This window comes from Cariama cristata, unplaced genomic scaffold (genome assembly GCF_000690535.1).
Source record: "Cariama cristata isolate BGI_N322 unplaced genomic scaffold, ASM69053v1 scaffold18493, whole genome shotgun sequence".
NCBI lineage: Eukaryota > Metazoa > Chordata > Aves > Cariamiformes > Cariamidae > Cariama > Cariama cristata.
The window spans coordinates 29,475-52,110 of NW_009609165.1; the positions used below are offsets into that span (position 1 = coordinate 29,475).

Here is a 22,636-nt window from a genome sequence, read left to right on the forward strand (position 1 = left end):
GGGGGGGGGGTGAAGATCAAACTTTATAAAAAAATTTCATCTCAGAATTCAGCATATTTGCTGAAAACATCTTAAATTTCTTAAAAAAACATTAAATCTTACATAGTATCTTAAATCACTGAATCAGTGATGACTTTTTATTTCCACGTATAAAGGGTTTCATATAACATATACTATCTCCACCCAAAATACTCATTTCTGAACAAAAAATGACCATTTTGTTCAGAAAAATGCCGTGGTTTACCAGTAAGTTCATGTTTCACATCAGCTAAAGGTGACCATTAACGAAGGATCACAAGTTTGCTCTTTTTTGTTCCTTGATGAGAATGTTTACAGCATGTGTTATGTATAGGCAGTACTCTAGTAACATCCACTCTTCATTCAGCTCACCCAAGGTAAAATTCCATGATACGCACATGATACTGCTAAACCATTTAACTTTGCTTCTTTGTGTCATGTTTAAACCAGTATGTAAACAGAAACGTATATCCAGTAGAAAAGACTCATTTTCACATGCAATTCTGTACAGTGCATTCTTGTTTCTCAGATTATTTGAGAAGTCTATTTCCACACAAAATATGTACATTTGCACTATATACATTTTCCACACACTTAATTTAAATGTCTTCTTGTACCTCCAGGCAGCCACAAGGTAAACCCGAAGAAAATTTCAAAGAATCTTTTCAAGTTAATGCCTTGACTGATCTTGCATTGCTGAGAAGATGAGTAGTCCAGAAAAAAATCCAGCTATGCATAGCAACCTTTTCAGCAGGGTTGAGTTATCTTTAGGAACCACAATCTGTGCTAGATCATTAGTGATCTGAGAAATTTCATGTGCCACACACACAAATATAAAAGTGCTGACAAGAACATTAAACATCGGATATCCAGGAATGAGCACCAAGATCCCCTTTGTGTCTGCTGCCAGCCAAATATGGTACTGGCAAATGAAAAGCTAAAAGAAAAAAAAGAGCGTGTTTAATAATACTTACAGATAAATATTTTTACTTTCGTAAAAACATATAATTATTACTATCGCATCAACTGACACACTGTACTTCTGCTGAAGTCAGACATCTATGATTACATAACATAGAGAAGCTGTTTTCCATGTCTTTGCCGTAAGACAAAACTATTAGTCTGTCACAGTACATAGCAAAATGGGTTTGCTTAGCCCTTAACCAAATATGGCATAGGGGAGCATTGTTTACATTATGTCAGAACTGATGAGGAATACGCCTCCACTCAGTGACTATGTCTCTGGTGAGGGACTGAACTGACATGCCTGCAAATAAAAGACAATGCTTCAATTGCTGATGAACGCAAAGGTCCCTGGAGTCGATCAGCAGCTTAAAGTTCACCAGGAATCAGAACAGGAAAGTGTGATCCTTTAAAAAAAATTCAAAATCATGTACTACATATGCATTGTATTACAGGGAGTTTCTCCTGTAAGTTCCTTTCCCTTTCTAAAATATATTTTAGTATTGCAGTAAATTTCAACTTTTTAATATTACTGAACAGCAAATAAAATGGAAAGCAAGATAATTCCTACTGTTTCAAAATACCCAGTCAATGGAACAAGATAACATTTGCACTGAGGAGGGTTTTGTTTGTTAAGTTACACTGCCTATTAATGCAGGAAAGCTTTCTAGGGCAAACACATTTCTAAGTGTACTTCTCAGTATAATTCATGCTGATTCTTCAACGGGCTTTAATTTTTATCTTTCAACTGCATACACACCACAGCTTACTCTAGCATTAAATCCCCACTCTCACAACCCTAAACTGCCCACCCCCCCGCCCCCAGCATAAGAAATAAGTTTGCTACTGTGACAATGCTATTTCAGCTATGATTTTTAAGTGTAGATGGAAGCTACAATGCTAAAAGAGGTCAAACACAACAGCATGGTATTAAATAAGCCAGTAAATGTTTTCACTCTTTATGTGTTATACTACAATTTACATAGTAAAACCACTTTACATTTCTAAGGTTCAATTCACTCTACTTCTGATCATTCTACTTACCTCTAGAGAAATTTTGCCAAACCAGGCAAAGAATGAGCTATACACAGATCGGACATATCCAGGAATGTTCCTGATAAGGATGAAAGCTAAAATCTTTTTTTAAAAAAAAGAAGGGTTAAAAAAAAGTGACTGTGAATGACAAGCACATTACGCACAAACAGAAAAGGTTTATTCATTTCCCCCGTCTAAACTGAAGTGCATCATGCATTAAATTTTCTTTAAAATCTAATAAACGTATAAACCAAACAAAAATCCATGCAGTTTATACTTAATAAAGTAGGTCTTGAAATTGCAGATCTCTTGTACACATTCTTACAGCATAGCAAGTCACATTTACATCTTCAGTAGAATAATGACCTTGATGTTGATAGACACTACTATACACTTACTAGGCATGGTCACAAAACATGTTACACCATGCCAGCCTAAAATGAAGGTAGCCACAAATCTGAGTCAACCCTCAGTTTTTAAAGAGAAGGTGTCAAAATGGACAAATAATTAAGTCACACATGCTGCTCCTCAAGAAAGCAGGACAAACTATTAAAAACAGGAAACAGAGAAGGAACAGAATCAGACAGCTGGGGTACAGCAGGGCAGGGGACACAGTAAGAGGAAAATCTAAATTCAAGAAAACCACATGCATGCCCCTGTGGCCCACCTCTTCTCTGCCTAAAAGTGACTACAGGGTCCCAAAGGTTGCTTCCTACACCAATACCTCCCAAACACTCATGCTTCCCTACAGCTGTCTTCTTTTCCACTGCTGTACAATCAGTGAAAAGTTGGGTCTGAACTTGAACAGTGCATATGAAACCTACACTAAGGCCATCAAGGTTAATCAAAAGCATAATCACAGTATGCGATTTCAGTGCTTAAAGGCAATGAAAAACAGTAAGCAATGTACTTAAACCCTTTTTCACTTTCAGGCATGAGAATGAAGCTCAGTATCTGACACTCCATGCTAAAGCAAAAATATATTTAAAAAAAAATTTTTTTAAAGCCCAAACAAGAACAGACTAGATTCTATCACTGTAAGGAAAAGGACTATCATTACCTGCACCACAGAAACAGAAGGATGTAGTTCATTGCACTCTGTCTTGTTTTTACAGCTACTAGCCCAAACAGAGTAGGTCTAAAAGATACAAAAATCAGTCTGTATAGCAATTATATGTAACATTAAAAAATTAAACAAGAGGTAAGCTATTTTGAAGTGCTTCAGCAGTAGCTGGTTCACTAAGATGTGGGACAGTAATAGAAAAAAGTACATTATGTTTAGTTTTGTGTTTCTCTCAAATTCTTCTTTGCAACTGATTAATACCATACTTTTATTCATACCCTAAGATACAGGCATACTGTTGACAATTTTTTCATCATAGATAAGCAGTCAAGAGTGGAGACAACAGCTGCATTATCTACCATACTATTTTTATGATCTAATTTTCTTGTAACCTTTGCAATGAACTGAGACAGCGATTACGTTTTCATCTACAGTTGACTGAAAGGAAAAAACATTTTAGTGAGTAGATAGCTATGGCTGTGCACAAAACACAGCTGCAGTATCTCCAGATCAAGATTTAATTTTTTAAATCAATATATTTTCTGAACAAGAACTTAAGAAAACGTATTCTTTAGAGATTTACAAACCTGATTATACTAATTACACTAGGTACGTACCAAAAAGGAAACAACTGAAATAAATAATAACACATTTGAAACTCTGTTGGAGAAAAGAGGATCTCCCTTTCCTTCTGATATCATCTGATGTTTCTGCAATGCCAGATAAATAAAAGCAAACAGCATCCCATGAAAAACTACCTGTAAAAGACGAACAGAATGCAATGAATATTTCATGGCTTTTACAAGTACTTCAGGTACAAACTCTTAACAGAAATGCTACAGGATAAAGTACTTGTAATACCAAAGTTTAGGTGTCAAAAGGTCCTTCCTAGATGTACTGAAGCAAATAAAAACAGGCTTTCTAAAATAGGTTGTCATAAGCCATGTTTTTAACTCAACTCAAAGCCTACAAATAAAGTACTCTTACTAATGCTTCACAGAGCATTGAAGACACAACAATGAAATTTCAAGAAGCTTTCAAGTACCTACTATCCCCTCTGCAATTTATGCCAGCATTGAAAAGGGCTTTCTGTGGGGAAAAACCATGAGTTTCTGGCCTTCTCCCAAGCTGGCAGGTGAAAACATTCAAGAAGCACTACAAGCGCTTCCCTCACTCACAGACACAGTTCTTTGAGAGTGTTTTATGATCTTACGCCAAGTTCTCATTAGCTAGCAACACGATGCTGTTTCAGGCCCATGCAGTGTCTGTCTTCTGTATTTATTTTGCGACTTCCTCTTTAGCAGCATCACAGAATATACACTGTTCACAAGCAACAAAGCTCCAAGTCTGAAATGTCGCAACGCAGTGTGTGCTGATGATGGGAGCAGCCCAGGATGTGACAACTGCGTACTCCCCAAGTTTCAGTTACTGAAGACCACCAGAGGGAGAAGCATGCAAGTGATCCCGTTAAGGATAAGGTTAGCATTTTAGAAACTCCACTCACCTCACCAAGAAGGCAAAAAAACAGACCAGTGTCTCCCTGTTCTACTTCCGCACATTGTAGGGTCAGTAATTGGAAAGAAAGCGCTTTCCCACTAGAAAACCTTTTAGAAATATGTGCAAGGATACTCTGGTTTGGGCAGCAAGACCCTGATTTTAAAAGCGTTTTAAAGGTTACCTTAAGAGAAAGATATCCTTAATTGATACAACTTTCAAAAATATTATTAAGAAAGCCACCACAGTAATTTGCATCATATTTCAATAACCTGAAGTGCTATCGGTGTTAAATTTTCACAGTAGACTTCTTGAGAAAAGACCAATCTAGGTCACTTTTTGACTTTATTTTTTAAAAGTAAACTAAGCAGGATCCAGCAGCAAATAAATCAACATCCATCCTTTAAGCAAGGCTTTGGCAGACATTTGCAGAAGTAAGGTGGATGTATCTTAGTCTTCTATTAATCAACCCACTGGGACAAACTCCTGCTTTCTCTAGAGGAAAGGAAAAGAACCCTCCCTTACGCTCAGATTAAAAAATATACTTAAAAGACCAGTATAAATTTATGCAAATGTTACATACATAGCGATCCAACTTCCACCTAAACCACCATTCATAGACATTCCCATTCAGTTCAAAACACTTGGACAGTGGCCAGAAAGAAAATATCTTCTCAAATGCGCCCTGTAAAAAATAAAGATGGCAAAAGCATTAACACTGATGTCAACCATATTTACTAAATTTGAATCAATATGCTGTCTTTTAATATTATAACATCCCTATTTCACTAGCTACATGGCATTACCAAAATAACAGGCTTCCTTAGAAGCTACTCTCCCTCCCAAAAGAAAAAAAAAACCACACACAAAAATACATCTTCAGATGAGAGAGGGTTTCAGTTTCATTTCCCTTAAAGGTATTGGCACACCTTCCATCTTGTACTGCAGGCTTGAAGATCCACTGACATGTTGGGATAACCACTGCATACTCTAGAGAAGACTACAGTTCAACAGGCTTAAAACTAACAAGGGATTAAAACCACACAATGCCCCCTGTAAAGTCCCCAAGTGACAAACTCAGCCCTTATTTCTGTCAGCTATACTTACAGCATGCAGTAAGTCACTAATTAGCACGATAATCAGTCTTTTGATGAGGTATCAAAGACAACACCAGGTCTCTAAGAGACACAGGCCTTCATATCACCGTATCACCATATGTATCACCATATGCTAGCAAAAACCAGTAACTTTAAGCACATCAAAAAAGCCCCACCCCAAAACCAAAGCATATAGACCTTTGTATTTATTACATTTGTAGTAGTATACTGAAAACACATCAAGCATTACAAATGAGTAAGATATAGAATTGTGGTTTTTTCCAGCATCCACACCAATTCAAATATGAAGAGAAACAACTTCTGTATTTATGATACAGGAGCAACTATACAAGTTACACTAAAAAGTAGAGATAGGTAATATACTCTTAGGTTGTCAAGGATAAAAATAGTCAAAATTTACAAACCTGAGAATATGACAGAAAATATATGCATGTCAGTAAGCAAATCAGTTTCAGCAGTAAACCAAAGTGCCATAAGCAGTTCCCTGAGGAAGAAATAAATTAATCAGTATACAGTCATCCATTTTTCAATAGCAAAACCCAGGACACATTAAACAATAATTGCCAACTATTTACAGTAGCTATGCTTAGTAATAGATACATTCATAAATAAGTGTTCAAATATCACCAGCAATATTTTATCACTATCTACATTTACATATTAAAATTTTACTTTAATCAGTTAAAATAAACATTCACAGCAATTATCAATTAATTAATCCTAAATTAAGCCTCATGTCTAAAACAGGGACAACATACGTGCAGAAAGAAGAGAATTTAGGTGTTTAAACAGAAACACTATTTTAAAGCCCCTGCTTTCCCAAACACTCTGCACAGGCAGTCCTTATTCTAGGTGAATGTAAATAAATAAATAAAACAAAATGCCCAACAGCTTTTGTCATGTGAAATAAGTACAGCACATATTATTAAACTTTGAGGTACCAGTTGTACTCCAAAGCTCAACTGCAGGTCATCTCAGCTAGCACACATAGTGTAATCTGTGTTTTTAGTTTGGATTCAGTAACATTATAGCTCTTGATAAAACACATTTCTGATTGTCAAAACTTACTAAAAATTATTCTAATATGACTGTAACCAGAGACAGTTTAGTTATCAGCTGTATCCTTTTTCAACTGACATGTAATTCGTAGAATCATAGAATGGTTTGGGTTGGAAGAGACCTCAAAGATCACCTAGTTCCAACACCCCTGCCATGGGCAGGGACACCTTCCACCAGACCAGGTTGCACAAAGCCCCATCCAGCCTGGCCTTGAACACTTCCAGGGATGGGGCATCCACAGCTTCTCTGGGCAACCTGTTCCAGTGCCTCACCATCCTCACCATGAAGAATTTCTTCCTAGTATCTAATCTGAATCTTCCAGTTTAAAGCCATTGCCCCTTGTCCTATCACTACAGGCCCTTGTGAAAAGTCCCTCCCCAGCTTTCTTGTAGGTCCTCCTTTAGGTACTGGAAGGCCACTATAAGGTCTCTCCAGAGCCTCCTCTTCTCCAGGCTGAAAAACGCCACCTCTCTCCACCTGTCTTCAGAGGAGAGGTCCTCCAGCCCTCTGATCATTTTCGTGGACCTCCTCTAGACTCGCTCCAACAGGTCCACGTCCTTCTTGTGTTGGGGGCTCCAGAGCTGAAGGCAGTACTGCAGGGGGGGGTCTGACCAGAGCAGAGTAGAGGGGGAGAATCCCCTCCCTCAACCTGCTGATCACGCTGCTTTTGATGCAGCCCAGCACATGGTTTGCCTTCTGGGCTGCAAGCGCACATTGCTGGGTCATGTTGAATCACAGAATCATTATGGGTGGAAGTGACCTCAAAGATCATCAAGTCCAACCGTTGAGCTTCTCATCAACCAGCACCCCCAAGTCCTTCTCTTCAGGGCTGCTCTCAATTCATCTATGACAAACTGCATTTCTGTGAACAGCTGTTTAACGTATTTTGACTATCTTACAAATAGACTGAGATCTCCTAACAATACCATTTTTTGTATGGTTATCACTGTAGTTACATGGAAATGTTTTATAGTAGAAAGAAAAAAAAAAAAGTCTTACCATTTGTTTTCTTCTGAACTATCTGAGGCCACATAGCTAAGGTGGCATAAATGATCATAAACCAGACAGTGACTAACGGCACAAAGTAGTAGAACTGGTAAGGTCGGTCCATCACTATGCACAGTACCACAACCAAGAAATTGAGACGAAATAAAACCTGGAAGTTGCCAGAAGAGAGAAGACAGACGATATATAAACTGGGAGGCAAAGCTTAGATGAGGGACATGTTTCTTTAGCACTATATGAAAATATCTATGTATTTTACATCTCACATGCTGATTACATTTCAGCTGAAACACAGGTAAGTATCTCACAGAACACGAACAATGTAATATAGGACTGCAGGCTGATTATGTAGTACTGGACCTGTCCTACGCTGGCCTACCTGGGTAGAGATAGCAACGAAAATCGGGTAAAACAGAACTGGCTATTCCCCAGGCTGAGGACTGAGTATTCCAGTTGCTGGATGCTGTTATTGCTTCTCTGCTTTCACTCCCATAGCTGCCTGGGCTAGCTCAGTTAAAGCCAGGGTAATGTCATTACCGGTGCTGCAGTTAGGCTGTAGGCATACATTTAATAAGCATGACGACCTGAGTTACATGACAATATAACACTTAAGAGCACTAAAAGATATATTTTTAACATTTTTTTAAAACTGCCCCAGTACACACTGCAAAACCTGGGAGGGAAACCACAAAAATAGGTATGTTCCTCAGCATCATTATGGTGTGAAAATTCATTTTCTTTATTAACAAATGTACGCTCCACTACACTGTCATTGGAAGCCTACCTGGATCGCTACTTATATATTGCTATATATTGTAAATTGCTACTGAAATGAAAATTCCATTGCTATATATGGGAAAATACTTGTCTTGATATTTTAAAGCCTACTTACATTTTTTACACTGTAAGTATCATTACATGCTATATGTTTGTATTAGATAAACAGTACCGATTACACAGGTCAGATTACATAGAAACAATAGCCATTTTAAAAGTGCAAACCTTGGTTAAGTGATCTTATATCACACTATGTAGGAAGTACAGATATATTATGGGTATTTTGCTATCTGAGCAAGTATCTTTATAAAAACTGTAAGTAGATATTCTCACCTGACACACTCTGTATACACCAAAGTCCCCTTTTATCCAAAAATATGAGAAGTGCCCATAACCTGTTTGGAACAGATATGCAGCAACCAGAACTCGAATGTGCATGTACACAGGCAAAAACTGTTGAGAAAAATAAAGTAACTTTTATAAATGGTCACGTAAATGCTTTTAGCTTTCCTTTTTTCCCCTCCTATTTTATGCTTTTTCTGCATTGCGGTGAATCAGGTTTAACTAAGAAAAGGAACATTATGCTACATTCCCCCGTGTCTTACTAAGCTCTTTTGGTGCCCTTACCAGTTAAGAGAAACTTAAGGAGGACTCTTTGAAAGATTACCTTCAGCAGTTTCAAGTTCAGAACATAAAAAAGAAGTGTTGCTAGTAATTAAAAATCAATTAACGTAATCTAAATGGAGGAAACAAGCACATTTTTTCACTGGTCAAGTAATACATAAAATGCTCTTATCAATGAAATCCACACTTAAAGAAAGCGAAAAATTAATTCTGTTAATACCATTTTCAAAACTACAGGAACAATAGCATTAGTTATTCATTCTATTCAATTCTAATACACATTTGCACTTTCTTTTGAAGTAACATACCCAAATTGTATTCCCATTTAAAAAAAATTATGAAATTCAAATCACTTACAGTGCTTGCTCCAGAGATATGATAAATCAAAATAACAAGTTGCATCCAGCCCTTCCATTCATCAGTCTGTTCTCTATTTAACACTTTAGTCTAATGCAAAACAAAACAAGAGTGTTGCTATTCCAAAAAGCACAATGAACATCTACAAAATGAGGAGAAAAAGTTCAAAACTGTAAAACACTTTATGGGCAAACAGGTTTCAACTGTAAAAGCCAGATTTTAACGTGATCTGCACTCTCTTGTAATCCAGCTATGCTCGCTTCCAATTTGACTGAGTGACGATGGCTAAAAGCGCTCATACCCATATGCTTTCAGAAAGCTTTTGCATCTAATTCCATGCAAACATTATATTGCTTGTCAGTGCATTTTTTGCAGATGAGTTATATTGATTTTGAAAATTTAACTTTCAATATTTAGCAATTAGTTGTTTACAAACTTGGAAACAACATTATAAGCCAGATGTCAACATGATCATTACCTCTTTGGTATTTTCGGTATAAAATACCCCCAAAACCAAGATATAGACAATTGGTATGAAGAAAGATGAATGCGTATAAAATTTATTTTCCTTCATGAAAAGATTTGCTCTGTCACATAGATAAAAATAGGTCATGATTAGACCAAGTTTGCAGAAGGAGTGTAAGAGCATCTCTAAAGTAGAAACATTAGGAGTGCTGATGGCAGGTTTCTTCTCCTCTCCACCTTCCAAATCAGTGCACGGTTTGTTCTTCCGATAATTATTCCGATGAATTAAATTGATAATTAAATATCCAATAATGGACAAAGTAAAGAAACAGAAAGCTAACTTCTGTATCAGAGTAAGAGGAGGCTGAGGCTGGCAGCAGGAGCCATCAATGGGCTTCATTATCTTATTGCAGTAGACATTCATAAGAATCATCGCGTTCTGTCAAAGAAATAAGTAGTTTTGTCAATTAATCTCTAAAAAAAAGGTTAATATTTTCATCATAAGAAATTTTCTTCTAGATCATGCACTGACATAAAACATATGCAATTCTCCCTTATCATTATATAGGTAAAATTTCACAGTACCCCTACATACCTCATTGCATTCAACAGTACAGTCAAAACACCTCTTCCGAACAAGAAACCCTTGACCTTCCTGAGGTGATAAGCAAAAAGACCTAATCCTAATCCTTACAACAGAAGGGTTGTCTCTATTGGTCATAAATGGAGCTATGAAGAGCTAAATGGACTATAATGAAAAACAGCTCACAAACTTGGGTTCTAAAGAGGCACAGTAATGAAAGTCTCTAAAACTTGACAATCAGACTGAAACCTGTGGTGAGATAGTATTTAGTTCATCGGGCACTACAAAGCAACTGAAACCTGTGAAGGCATGGAACTAAAACTGACACAGTAAGAGAGCTCTTTCACAAGGACAGCCAGATAAAGCTCAGAGGGACTCACTGCATGCATATATAAATTGGGAGGCTAAAGATAAGAAATAAAGTCAGTGGCACTCCATGCAACCAGGAAGGTGTATGTTGTGCGTTTTCTTATCCTTTTCATACTCCCTACTAAACAAAATTATATAGGCACATAGGATAAAGTTTAAGACTTATTTCTTAGCACTGCTTTACAAATCATTATCACCCTAACTCATTCATGCCAATGAAGGCACAAAGTTTGCACTCGGATCTAAAAGATCTAGTGGATTGACAGCTGTTTTAAAATAGCTATGCATTAACCTGTTTGCTATTGTGTTTTTTAAACATCCTATATAACTGACTGCACTCCCACTTATGGGGATCTTCTGAACAAAATTTCCTGAAGAATGTGCAGGTCCTCATTACATTCATATTGTCTGCCATTTCAGAACATTCACTTAAAATCTTGTTTTACTATTACTACTTTTTAATGTTGACCAGTGATAAAAACACTTACTGTATCTCTGCTTGATTCAGGGAGATGCAGGCCATCTGCAGACTTCACGATAGTTTCTTGTGCTATCAGTTTTGATACACTGAACACTTTAACTTTAGCTTTGGAATTGCGGGAGCTGCTGTTCAGAATACGAACAGCTGCTTCGTTATAAGCATCTATTTTCTCATTAGTGATCATTTTCCGACTTTCACTCAGCATATCTTCATAAACAGGATCTGAATTTGAAAGGACAAAGAATGAACACATTCATCTTCTACTTCACAAATACATTTGCTTAGCTCAAGTTGCACAGGCTATGTCCATTTAGCTAGTCTCAATTGTTTAATGGTACAGAAAAAATATACAGCAAGGAATGACTGATTGGTACAGTAACTTGGAGTAGTAACTAGAGTCATTTATGACAAAATGTTCTTATTGCCATTCCCCAGTTATGCCTGTGTACTTATAGATTAGAAAGCTTTGGCCAGACATGAATGCCTGTTTAATTGCCCCAAACCCATGAAAAGCATGTAATGCTGGAGTGTAGAGCTGCTTATGCCTTCTCTCAGTAATGGAATCTGCCAAGGAAAGACTCCAAAGCCACAAGGACAGAAGAAAGGCAGCAGAATAAGACACATGGGGTGGGGGGGGTGGGGGGGAAATCTCAAATCCTCTAGCTACTGCAGAAGAAACCAACTTCTCATTTCCCTAAGTTACAGTTCATAAGAATATTCCACTTGCTCCTGTTGATTCCAGTTTAACTGATGGCAGAAGCTCAGTTTTTCAGAGAAATGGAACATCACTTAATTGCCCGCAGGCTTCAGAAATGATGTATAGCTTAACACAAAGCTATATGGGGTTCTAGATCAGAAGGTCAGCTGGAGATCAGTAAGTTGCTACAAAAAGCTGCTGATGTTCATAACGCTGGTGAAACACACTCTATAGGCTGTAAGTTGATTCACTTTAGCTAGCTCATGCCTTCTTTTGGACAATCAATGTCTAGACGATTCTATGTGTACAGACTGCTTCACCTCTTATTTGTTCCATTAAAGAGCTGAGAGATGACTTACATGGACTGGATCTTTATCAACAGAGTGGTGGGACATGTCTGAGAGCTAATTGCTTCTGTTATAGATAAACATAGTTTTGAAATAAATGCAAGAAGATTAACCTGTTGATTCAGCTTAACCTCTAGAACCATCTTTGCTAGGAACTTGGATGTGGCTATAAGGGTACAGCTAGGTATATTCCTATCAGGGCTAAAAATCTGCCTATGTTTCTAAATAAGGTGATGATAATCTAAAATTCTGTGTTCTATGGCAGATAAACCAGGAGCACATTCTACCTGTGAGCTCAGTGTTCAGTGTCAGGGACATACGTTAGTTTTATTGAAGAAAAGCAAAAGAATGTAAGTTTGGTGCCATAATAAAAATCTCATAGACTCATTGTGAACCATGGTTTCTGGCTCCTAATCTTAAATCATCAGTGCTCAGTGCACAGAAGCAAGTTTCAATCCAGAGACTTAAATTCTCTATATTCTCAAGAGTATGTTTGTTCATTCTAGACAACACAGAGGATGCGCTTGTTGAACGACTCCTATTATTGACATAATCTGAAAATTTAATAGAACACAAACACAAGAATACAGTTGTTTCATGCAGCTGTGTTCCTGACTCCCAGGAGGCACATATGGAGCGCAGTACAGCAAGAACAGACCTGGCATATTGAGTCTGACAGTAAGCTAACAAAGACTTACGATACAGCAGACAAAATATTTTCCAGAGAGAGCATTAAAATCTCCATCACTAGTAACAGCTAGTGAGGTACCAGGTAGTTAAGGCTGCAAGAAAGGCCAGATTGGAATTCAACCAACATCCTTTTTACTCTGCAAGTAAGCAATATGGACTGTTTTCCATATCCTACAAGATAAGATTCAACAGACATTGACAATACAAATTGTTACCTACTGTTCATTACTTTACCTTGTAAGACCCAGTAAACATCACTACTTTTTGCTAATTTCTCCAAAAGAGGTGCAATTGAGGTGATATTGATTTTATATTGTGCGAGGGCTTCGTTGCTGCCATTGTGAATCTTGATAGACCACTGGAGAAATGAGGAAAGAGATTCAGAACCTGTACGTCTGAGGACCCTTAATTAACTGATTCCATTGTTCTGTTAGTAGCTATTTTTCATTATTTCTATAAAGTTAGATTATTTCTTTAGTCTTTGCTTTTAGAGTGCTAAAAATTTCTTTTGGACCAAGCAGCTGTCTAGACTGATAATTACATTTAAACAGACCATTTAAATGCAGAATATGTAATATTCAACTTAATGTATATTTGATTTTTCATAAATTAAATTATGCAAGATGTTTTAATTAAAAACCCCTTGACTTTGAACAATGACAAAGTAGCAAAGCCAGTCACATTATATAAAAATCTTGGCCAATTCAGTCAATTTTACTCCAGGAAAACTGATCACTAGCACAGAGATGTGTGCAAGTAAAACCTGACGGTGGTATCAAGATCCAATATTCCCATCTGTTTTGCAGATATCCACAAAGAAAAAAGAAAAAAAAGGGCCATTTAATTTTCTGATTTAATCTTCTACATGAAATGACTGGGAGAATGCTATAGCCACCTAAGAATTTCTCCAAACTTCTGAAAAGAATTTCCTACGCTGTAGGAAAAATAGATTTAGCTTTTTTTTTTTAACATATTACTGTATCTATACTGATTTAGTCAAATCTGTAAAAAAAAAAAATTTAGTCTTAATGTAGTGAACTCTCTAGTTATTTCTAAGTATCTACATAAAAATTTTGATGTAAGCCATGAACACTGATTAACCCACTTCCTGAGAATATTAATATTATCAAATATAAATGAGTTCTCATGAAAACATGCAGCTGTTCTGACAGGTCACACTCTGGAAAAAAAAGCAGTTTCTCCCAATAGCTAAATCTTTACTTGTGAAATACCTATAGTACTTAAACAGATGTTTTAAGAAACATATTCTATTCAACAGGAAGCCAGGAACTAAGCAGCAGAGCACTGTAGTGACATTCTCAGAACATCTCCTTTTCTCAAAATAAGCAAGCAACTGAGTTTTGTACTAGCTGGAGCTTCTCTAGCTTCTAAGATTTTACTTCTATTTATAAACTGTTACACAGTTGACATCTTAAGATGGACATGTCCAGACCAAAGTAGCATGACCAAACAGAGAGCTAAGTTAAAGATACAGGTAAGTTTCAAAATGGTGACAAGTCCAAGTGTACACACCAGTTTAATCTACTAGCAGGTTACCACACTAGTGCTAGCCATGGTAATGCTGCCAACGCATCAGATTTTTGAAGCATTTAATTCTTCTACAAGTCCCTCAAAACAGGGGATGTTTGTCTTTGGCAAACTCTAGATATCACTATGAATGTTTTGCATAAATATATTGGTGTTACAAAGAGCTGAGCATCACATGCATATTGTTGGTTAGTACCTCCTGCTGTCCACAAAGGACAACAAGCTATGGCTAATGTATATATATAAGTAAAAGGCATGATTTAACTAAGAGTCCTGTAGTTCTGCAACCTGACCTTCTGCATGCCAGAACACTATCCATATATAGTGGCATTTTCTGTGTGAAATAGAGTGACTCCTGCTAGTAAGACATGCTAGATTCTCAGACTGAGCACAGAAAATCTAGGCTTACTAAGCTTCCTAAAGCTCAAATATTTATGTGTATCCTACAGAGGAAGAGAATTTAGGGTGCCACCTGTAAGGAAACAGAATTTCTGATCCCTCGGGAAATGTGTGGAGGTCTGTATACACAGAGGACCTTCCCTTAAAATTGGGAGAATTCACCCTAGATTGGTATGCTCAGGATCTTCCAGATTGCAGAATGCCTGATCTCTCTGTAAACCAAACTGCTTTCAAAGGATTTTGTTTAAAATGGAACACATTCTTCCCCCCTCTGCATTTGAGCTGGTATGAAAATTAATAGCTAATTCCTTTCAAAGTCCAGTTCCAAAATATCTGGAATTAAGAGACATTAAATGTGGACTCTTGACTCCCAATACCAGCCAACTACTGGAATAGTCTGCTTAATGGGGGCTGTTGAATTCCATCCCTGGAAGTTGTAAAGAATTGGTTGACTCTTGTTAAGCGCAACACACGTATAACTGATTCTGCCTTGTGGTAAACTGACAGGTTAGGAGACGTCTTCAGGTCCTTGTTAGCCCTGTTTTCTGTGATGCTGCAGCCCACAGCAGTGGTGGAAACTTCCAGCAGAACAAGATTCAGGAAGTGCAATCTCTTTAGTTGTTGAATTATTCATGTAAAATCAGGGTTTTGCCCACAAAAGTCTAAAAGAAATATGGGCGCTCAAAAAGAGCACTCCAGATTGGGCCACGCTCAAAAGCAATATTTTGTGACTGAGAAGAGTTTATTAAAAATGCAACTCAGTTAGTATGCAAGTACTTTTATCGAACTTTCTTAATGAATGATCAGCTTTTAACAAAGCTACTTTATTAGGTAGGTTCCAGCTAATCAATGCTTATCAACCAGTATCGCTGCCAAAAAGCAAGTACTATACATTGTACAGCTATAATAAAATACACCTGATATTTTAGAAGTACTTGTTACAATAGCAAATTCACTGAAAGTATATTTTTAATGACAAATTGAGTTTAACAACTTCACCATGTAACCAGCTTGAGAGCATAAAAGTCATTCTACTAGAACTTGCTTCTTTACTAAAATGCCCCATATATGTGTAACTTACCGTGGCAGCTCCTGCTACAATTATATGAGGTTTTGCCACAGAACCCTAAGACAAAAAGTAAAAAGGAATTAGTTTAAAAATATTCACAAATTATATTTATTATTATACTGATCAGGTTCATTAAGACTTAATTAACTGTGACGCAACTTGTCCATCAGTTAATGATTACAAAAGAATAGACTGCAGATATATTAGAGAACAACAACTTGTGATATAGCAGAATTTTCACATAACAGAATCCACAAAAGTGCAAAGTACAAATAAGCATTTACAATCATTATCAATTTAGCAGCGTAAGTTCTCTTTAAAAGCTATGTAAACATCTTCTCCTAAGGTCAAGTAAACTGAAGATCATACTATTGAAGTACTTTTTCTCTCAGCATTGTCAGTTGGTGCCCCGGAGGTCTTCAAGTTACCTCTAGGACAAGGAACAGAATATGTATTCAAACAAAAGAGTACATGGAAACAAACAGTGCCGATCACTTCAGAATGAGTTTTGCCTTGGCACAGCAAGGGTTTAGCAGCTCTCAATTTTTTGTAGTAATCACAGAAAAAGAAAAACAAATTATAACTTCAGCTATCTTGATGGAAGGTGTTGTGCAAGAATGACCAACAGGGTAGCAAAAGAATCATTGAGGGCCATTACTAAATAACTCCAGGTTATTTAAAGGTCAACAAAGAAAGAAACAAGAAAAATTTAGTTGCCAATCTGTAAACATAATTTTAGGCTGATAATATGAAAACCTCTATCATAACTGAAATATGTAAAATAATTAGTATGTAATTTGAGGGAAATATTGAAAAAAAAAAAAATAATCAAGGCATTCTTGACTTTCCAAATTGCCTTTATCCTTCAGTTTGAAACACTTAAATTAACATAAATATGAAGTCATAGAATCACAGAATATCTCAAATTGGAAGGGACACATAAGGATCAAAAATGTTTGGTCACATAAAAGCGTAGCCATCACAGACACAGAGGAAATGAAACACCAAATCGGAGTAAAATCCTTTCAGCTCTTAGTAGGATGAATCAACCTGCTTCTAGAAAGTAGAGTTTTTCTGGTTTGGCTTGGGATTTTTTTTTGGTCCAAGTGAAGCCATCCTTGGGAAATCAGGAGATGCCCAGAAACATATACACCAGTAAGTACCCCCCTTTCACTATTTTGATGTCAAATTTCAGATCTCTGGTACGTAACTGACTGAATATATGTGATATGCTGCAGCTGCTGGACTCCTAGTAATTACAGTCGTGTGTATGAAAAAAAGAAAGGTAGTGGTCCTCAGTCAGTTACTATATTTTCCTAAAAGAAATATTTTTTAAGACAAACCTCAGTCCAAGATTTGATACGTTGCCTCATAGAGCTGTTAACTTCTGGATACCACAGGAAATCCTGTAAAATAAATGCAGATTCAGTCTGTAAGCTTAAAGACAAGCAGTAGACTAATAACAAGAATTCAAAAAACCGAACTAATTCAACTGTGAAGGAAAAACACTTGGCCCAAAGCGAGATTTCCTTTACAGGGAGCATGAAAAGCCTGATATCTCACTCTCGCATGGAAAACAGAAAGCAAGGGAAAAAAAAGGGAAAAACAAAACAAAACAAAACCCCCAAAACTTTACCCCCATGAAAAAAGAAGAAAATTAATTTGTAGTTCAGGAGTTGGGATTTCACCAAGAAAGTAATTTTTTAGCTTCTGCCAAATGGGATATCCTTGGATTCCAATGCAATCAGGGATAAAACCAAGCTCACATCTATTACTTATTTATTAGAATTTGCTTTTTGCTCCATTTCCCACAGTTTTTACCAACAGATTTTCTTTGTTCCAGAACATGGTAGCATGTATTCGTAATTTTCAAACAAAAAGAAAAACCTAACAATTTACTTTACAACTTCATAAATTATCAGCTGTTTAAAACTAATAGAGCCACGGCCATTAAATGCATCACCTACTACCATTTTTTTAGATGTCAGGAGTAGAGCCCAACCTCCATCCAGAAGGACAGTCTAGACTTTGGTTTAGTGCTATTACATCTCCCAGCTAAAGCCGTGACCTCCTACCATCTACTTACTCCCCAAGTTCAGAACTACTGAATGGACTAAAAATACATATTAAAGTGAAATGGCAGGGATTACATATGCAGAAACTATTGTGAGGAAACTTTATAATGCAGAATGTAGAAACACTACCAGCAGAGAGGAAATCTCCATCTTCCACTTGCACAGACCTAAGATTTTAGTAGTTCACTTGAGCACTGTCAAGTCACTATTTGACAGGAATCTGTGAGCAACCACGCAGCCCTCTGCAGTGGCTGAAGTATGGGAGGGTCAGTACGATGACTAGAAAGGGCAAAATTAAACTCTCCACTTGTTCCCAGTGATTTTCTCTTTTGTTGGTCAAGTATCTTCCACATTTAGATTATTGGGTCACAGCCATTCCAAATGTGAAAATTCAGCTACCACGTCAATAATGTCAACAGCAATATGGCACCAAAACAAGGAAGCAGCAGACTAGGAATATATTCTTAACTACCCAGACATCTCCCAAAAGCCCAAACCTGCCACCTCAAATCTTGGTGGTTAGACACCTACCAAGGTTTAAGAAATTTTGAAGACGTAGTTCTGTGTCAGGCTACACCAACATAAATCACATTGCACCGCTCCTGCCTTGTGTTCTGCCCCCTCCTTTCCAGCATTCAGATAACCATATGATAAGCCACATCAGACCTGACTAAAAAGGAATCCTACAAGGTAAGTTTTTGCCTGAATCAACTCCTAAAACAGCCCACTCACCAGCTGTACCAGGGCTAGTTACAGCACAAACACAAAAACATACTGTGAAGGGCAACAAAGTTGGACAGTATAGGCTTAAATTGCCATGGGCTCACACCCTAAAATGTTATTCTGTACCTTAAACTTTAACCGTGTACATAAACAGGTACTGAAAACTCACTTGCAGACAACTCAGCAATTCATGAACAGAGAAAGAGTTGTCTCTGTGGCATAAACAAATACATGACTAGCAGAATCCCAGCGCTGCCAACAGCTGTGATGGGAAGCAAAGAAAGCTACTGAGGACACCATTTCCATTGCCAGGGCACAGGAGAACAGAGTCCTTCATAAAACCTATCCTCAGGTACTTAAATATCCACATTATAATCAACGTTGTGGTTACTTCTCTGTGCAAAAACAGTAGAAGGAATACTTGTTGGGATAGCATAGAGAGCTCAATGGCAATTACAACAATTATGACTCCAAGTAAGTTAGCCCCAGATACATACTCTTACACCACTGGCACAGTAAACTTCCTGGCAAAAGCTATTCTTGGGAAGGCCAAATTATAAGACCTGACAAAAAGAAAAATGATACACACTTCCAGAGCTTATGCCTAAAGCCAACACAGAATACAAGTACTCAAAGCCAAAGTCTTTCAAAGAATTTAAAATATTTAAAATACAGTATGTTAAGATACACTCTGATATATTTTGTGGAAAATGTATAAAGACTGTTGACACTCTACAGCTTCTTTTGCCTTTTACAGCACTTATGAAAATTTTGAAAATTGAGCTCTGACTGCAATTTGGATTACATTGTATGAAATAATAATATGATTATGGCTTGCAATTTAATGCTAGATAAAAACTTACCACTTTAATTGAAGCAGATTTATCTTCAAATGGGATATTTCCATGCTGTCAAAAGAATCAAAACAATAAAATCAAAGCAAGACAAACTTTCAGAATGAAAAAGAAAACATTTACATTCCTATGTTAATTTGCTTTCATCCAAATGTTTATCTTCAGTAGAAAAGATTTTTCTTGTATAAACTTGTCAGTATACTCATGCAAAACGTTTATGTTACTTTCTTGACAAAACAAGCTACTCGCATCAAGGGTTATTTTTTCTGGAAGAAATCTATGCAAAGTCTGAAATGCTTTCTGTTCACTCTGTCACAAAGGTATAAAGTATTTTCCTAAACTTAGCCTCCTAAAATAAGAAAAACTTAGACTTTTTTCCTCTCTCTTTTCTCACACTTCCTTTCCCCTAGCATTCCTTTTCATCTGTCCATCTTCTTTGCATAAAACCACCGACATAGTTTTAATTAAAGAATAAAAGAAATTAATCTCAGGCAGAAGTAAAGTCTGGAATGCATTACTAAATTTGCTGAGTGAAATTGTAAGAAATCAGAAAGGAAGCAGGCAGATACTGCATACACAATCCTCCTTTAAAATATTACTAAATACAATACTAGTTTCAATCCTGATCCAAAAGAACTACTGTATTTCTCTTCTACAAACTGAGATCTTGATTTCATAAATACTTGACAAAAGATACCTCTAGACTCAAAATCAATTATAGCACTCTATCATCTCACCATCACTTTTGGGCAGCAACTGTGACATAACTAACTGACTAGGAAAACCAGTTATTCGATCAATCAAACATCTTGTTTTGACATGTGAAAGTGACTGCACGCTGTCTGCTGAACAAGCTGCCAGCTTGCACTTCTAAATGAAAGAATTACTAAATAATTGACAAATGTGATGTACAATTGAAAGTGAAATGTGTCTTTTCCCTCACATATGTTCATACATCCATGAAGGAATACGCCTAAGAAGCATGATAGAGCAAAAGAAATTAATATTCTGTTCAACACATAATACAGCCAAATCCTTTCTTACTGTTTCCACCCAGCAAGCTGCAGTTTACATTCTTCACTTTATAAAATTCTCACAGCTCTTCAGCAGCAAACAAAAGGAAGGTAAGACCAGGAGCTATTTTTAGTTTCAGCCTCAAGTTAGACCTGGAAGTCTTTCACTGCCCCAAGGATTTTTATTAAAAGATTAGATCAGCAATTTAACTGACATTTACAATGACAAATTATAAGCCATGAATTACTACTACTCAAAAACACACAATGGAGCAATCATTTTCTCATCGAGAAACCAAACAGGAAGCATAAGTTGCTATGGGACAAGTCAGCTTCATTAATTTATTCCCAGACTGATGCAAGCTTTCTCTCAAGCTTCCTAGTTCACTTCTCAGATTCCAAATCATCTCATCTGTACCCAACAATTATATTGGTCTAATTTTGTTCTTCCCAAAAGATCTTTCTGTGGTTCTTCTTCATGATGCCTAGGCCAGAAAATAGTATTATTTCTTGCTTTTTTAAAGTTTAGAGAAGAGTTATGAGGTAAATTAGGAAGGAAACAGAAGCACCATCAAAATAAACTATCTCACCTTATTTCCTTCTTCTTTGACTTGAGGATTTATGAGTTTTATAAATGAATAGAACAGCTGTCGAATTCTAGAATCTCCTATAAACACAATATGTTTGTCTATGAGGCAATTTTTTGCTTCACTGTAAAACAAAACAGTAACATTCATGTTACAGGAAATTTATATTTTAGGAAAAAGTCTTTAGAAAATCTACAGAGCAATACAGATAATTCTAAGCATTACATCCAGCTCTAAGGAACGTTAAATCTTTTTTAAAACATGCTGGATTAATAAAAAGTTTAGTGTAGTTTGCATAGAAATGAAAAAGAACTCTCCTGCTAATGTGATTAGGCAAACAACCAAGCAGACTTTCCTATTCTGTGCTGCCACAAACATAATAGTTTCAAAATGGTACTATACGCCATAATTCTAAAAAGAAAAGTTCTCTTACTAGTACGTGAAAAAAGGTGATTCATAATTTTATTTGGGATTTTTTTATTTGTGATTCTACACATAAGGTCAGTATTTTCCCTTTAGCAATCTGAGAGTGACATATGAAGCCATGCGGTCTCCTGCAGTATCCTGTGGCTCTCCAAAACACGTACCAGTACTACTATCACCAGCATTTATTTGTGTTTTTATATATAAATACAACTATCGTAAACACTGTAGACACACAGATAACGTACAAGGAAAAGACTTCCTTCTGATAAATGTTGCATATTTTTGGAAGCCTAGAGAATCAGCTATAAAGTGAAAAATAGATGACGCTGCAATTACTAAAGCTGCAGTCAAATGACGACTCTTCCTTCCAGGCAGATGAACACAAGACATGAGTTTCCTTACCTGTTTTTATACTTATGCATCATACAACTGTGGGGTTGCCATACTTTTCCTCCAAGAAATCTCCCACTGGACAGAAGATACTCACACGTATCACCACCTTTAAAATGTTATATTAAGATTAGAATTCAGACAGATGAAAGTTAAAACAGCTCCATTGCTATTAAAAAAATAATTTGACAACATTTGAAACACGGGAATTGAAACAATCAATAGCAGTAAACAAATTTAACTTATTGGAAAAACACCTTGCACAAGTTTCTGCAAATTGTCTTCTCACTTATCATACCACACTTCTCTGTAAATCACTCCTCTATCCACAAAATGTTAGTGATCCCATTTCTGCTGTCAGAAAGATGTTGTGACCTAGAATGGTGTTTCCACCAAAAGATGCCAAT

The 22,636-nt window shown here is 36.6% G+C and overlaps 1 protein-coding gene across 1 annotated transcript; it reads right to left on the reverse strand.

Annotated features, from left to right (window-relative positions):
- Positions 1-596: 596 nt before the first annotated feature.
- CASD1 (CAS1 domain containing 1) lies at positions 597-22,339 on the reverse strand. Its single transcript, XM_009697451.1, has 17 exons — positions 22,242-22,339; positions 21,417-21,537; positions 19,823-19,867; positions 17,505-17,567; positions 16,174-16,218; positions 13,380-13,503; positions 11,419-11,633; positions 9,992-10,417; positions 9,514-9,603; positions 8,866-8,985; positions 7,750-7,906; positions 6,096-6,175; positions 5,157-5,258; positions 3,697-3,837; positions 3,077-3,154; positions 2,026-2,118; positions 597-955 (listed from the first exon to the last, which is right to left on the reverse strand). The coding sequence occupies exons 1-17, from the start codon at positions 22,262-22,264 to the stop codon at positions 689-691; spliced, it is 2,190 nt and encodes a 729-aa protein (XP_009695753.1). The 5' UTR covers positions 22,265-22,339; the 3' UTR covers positions 597-688.
- Positions 22,340-22,636: the final 297 nt, after the last annotated feature.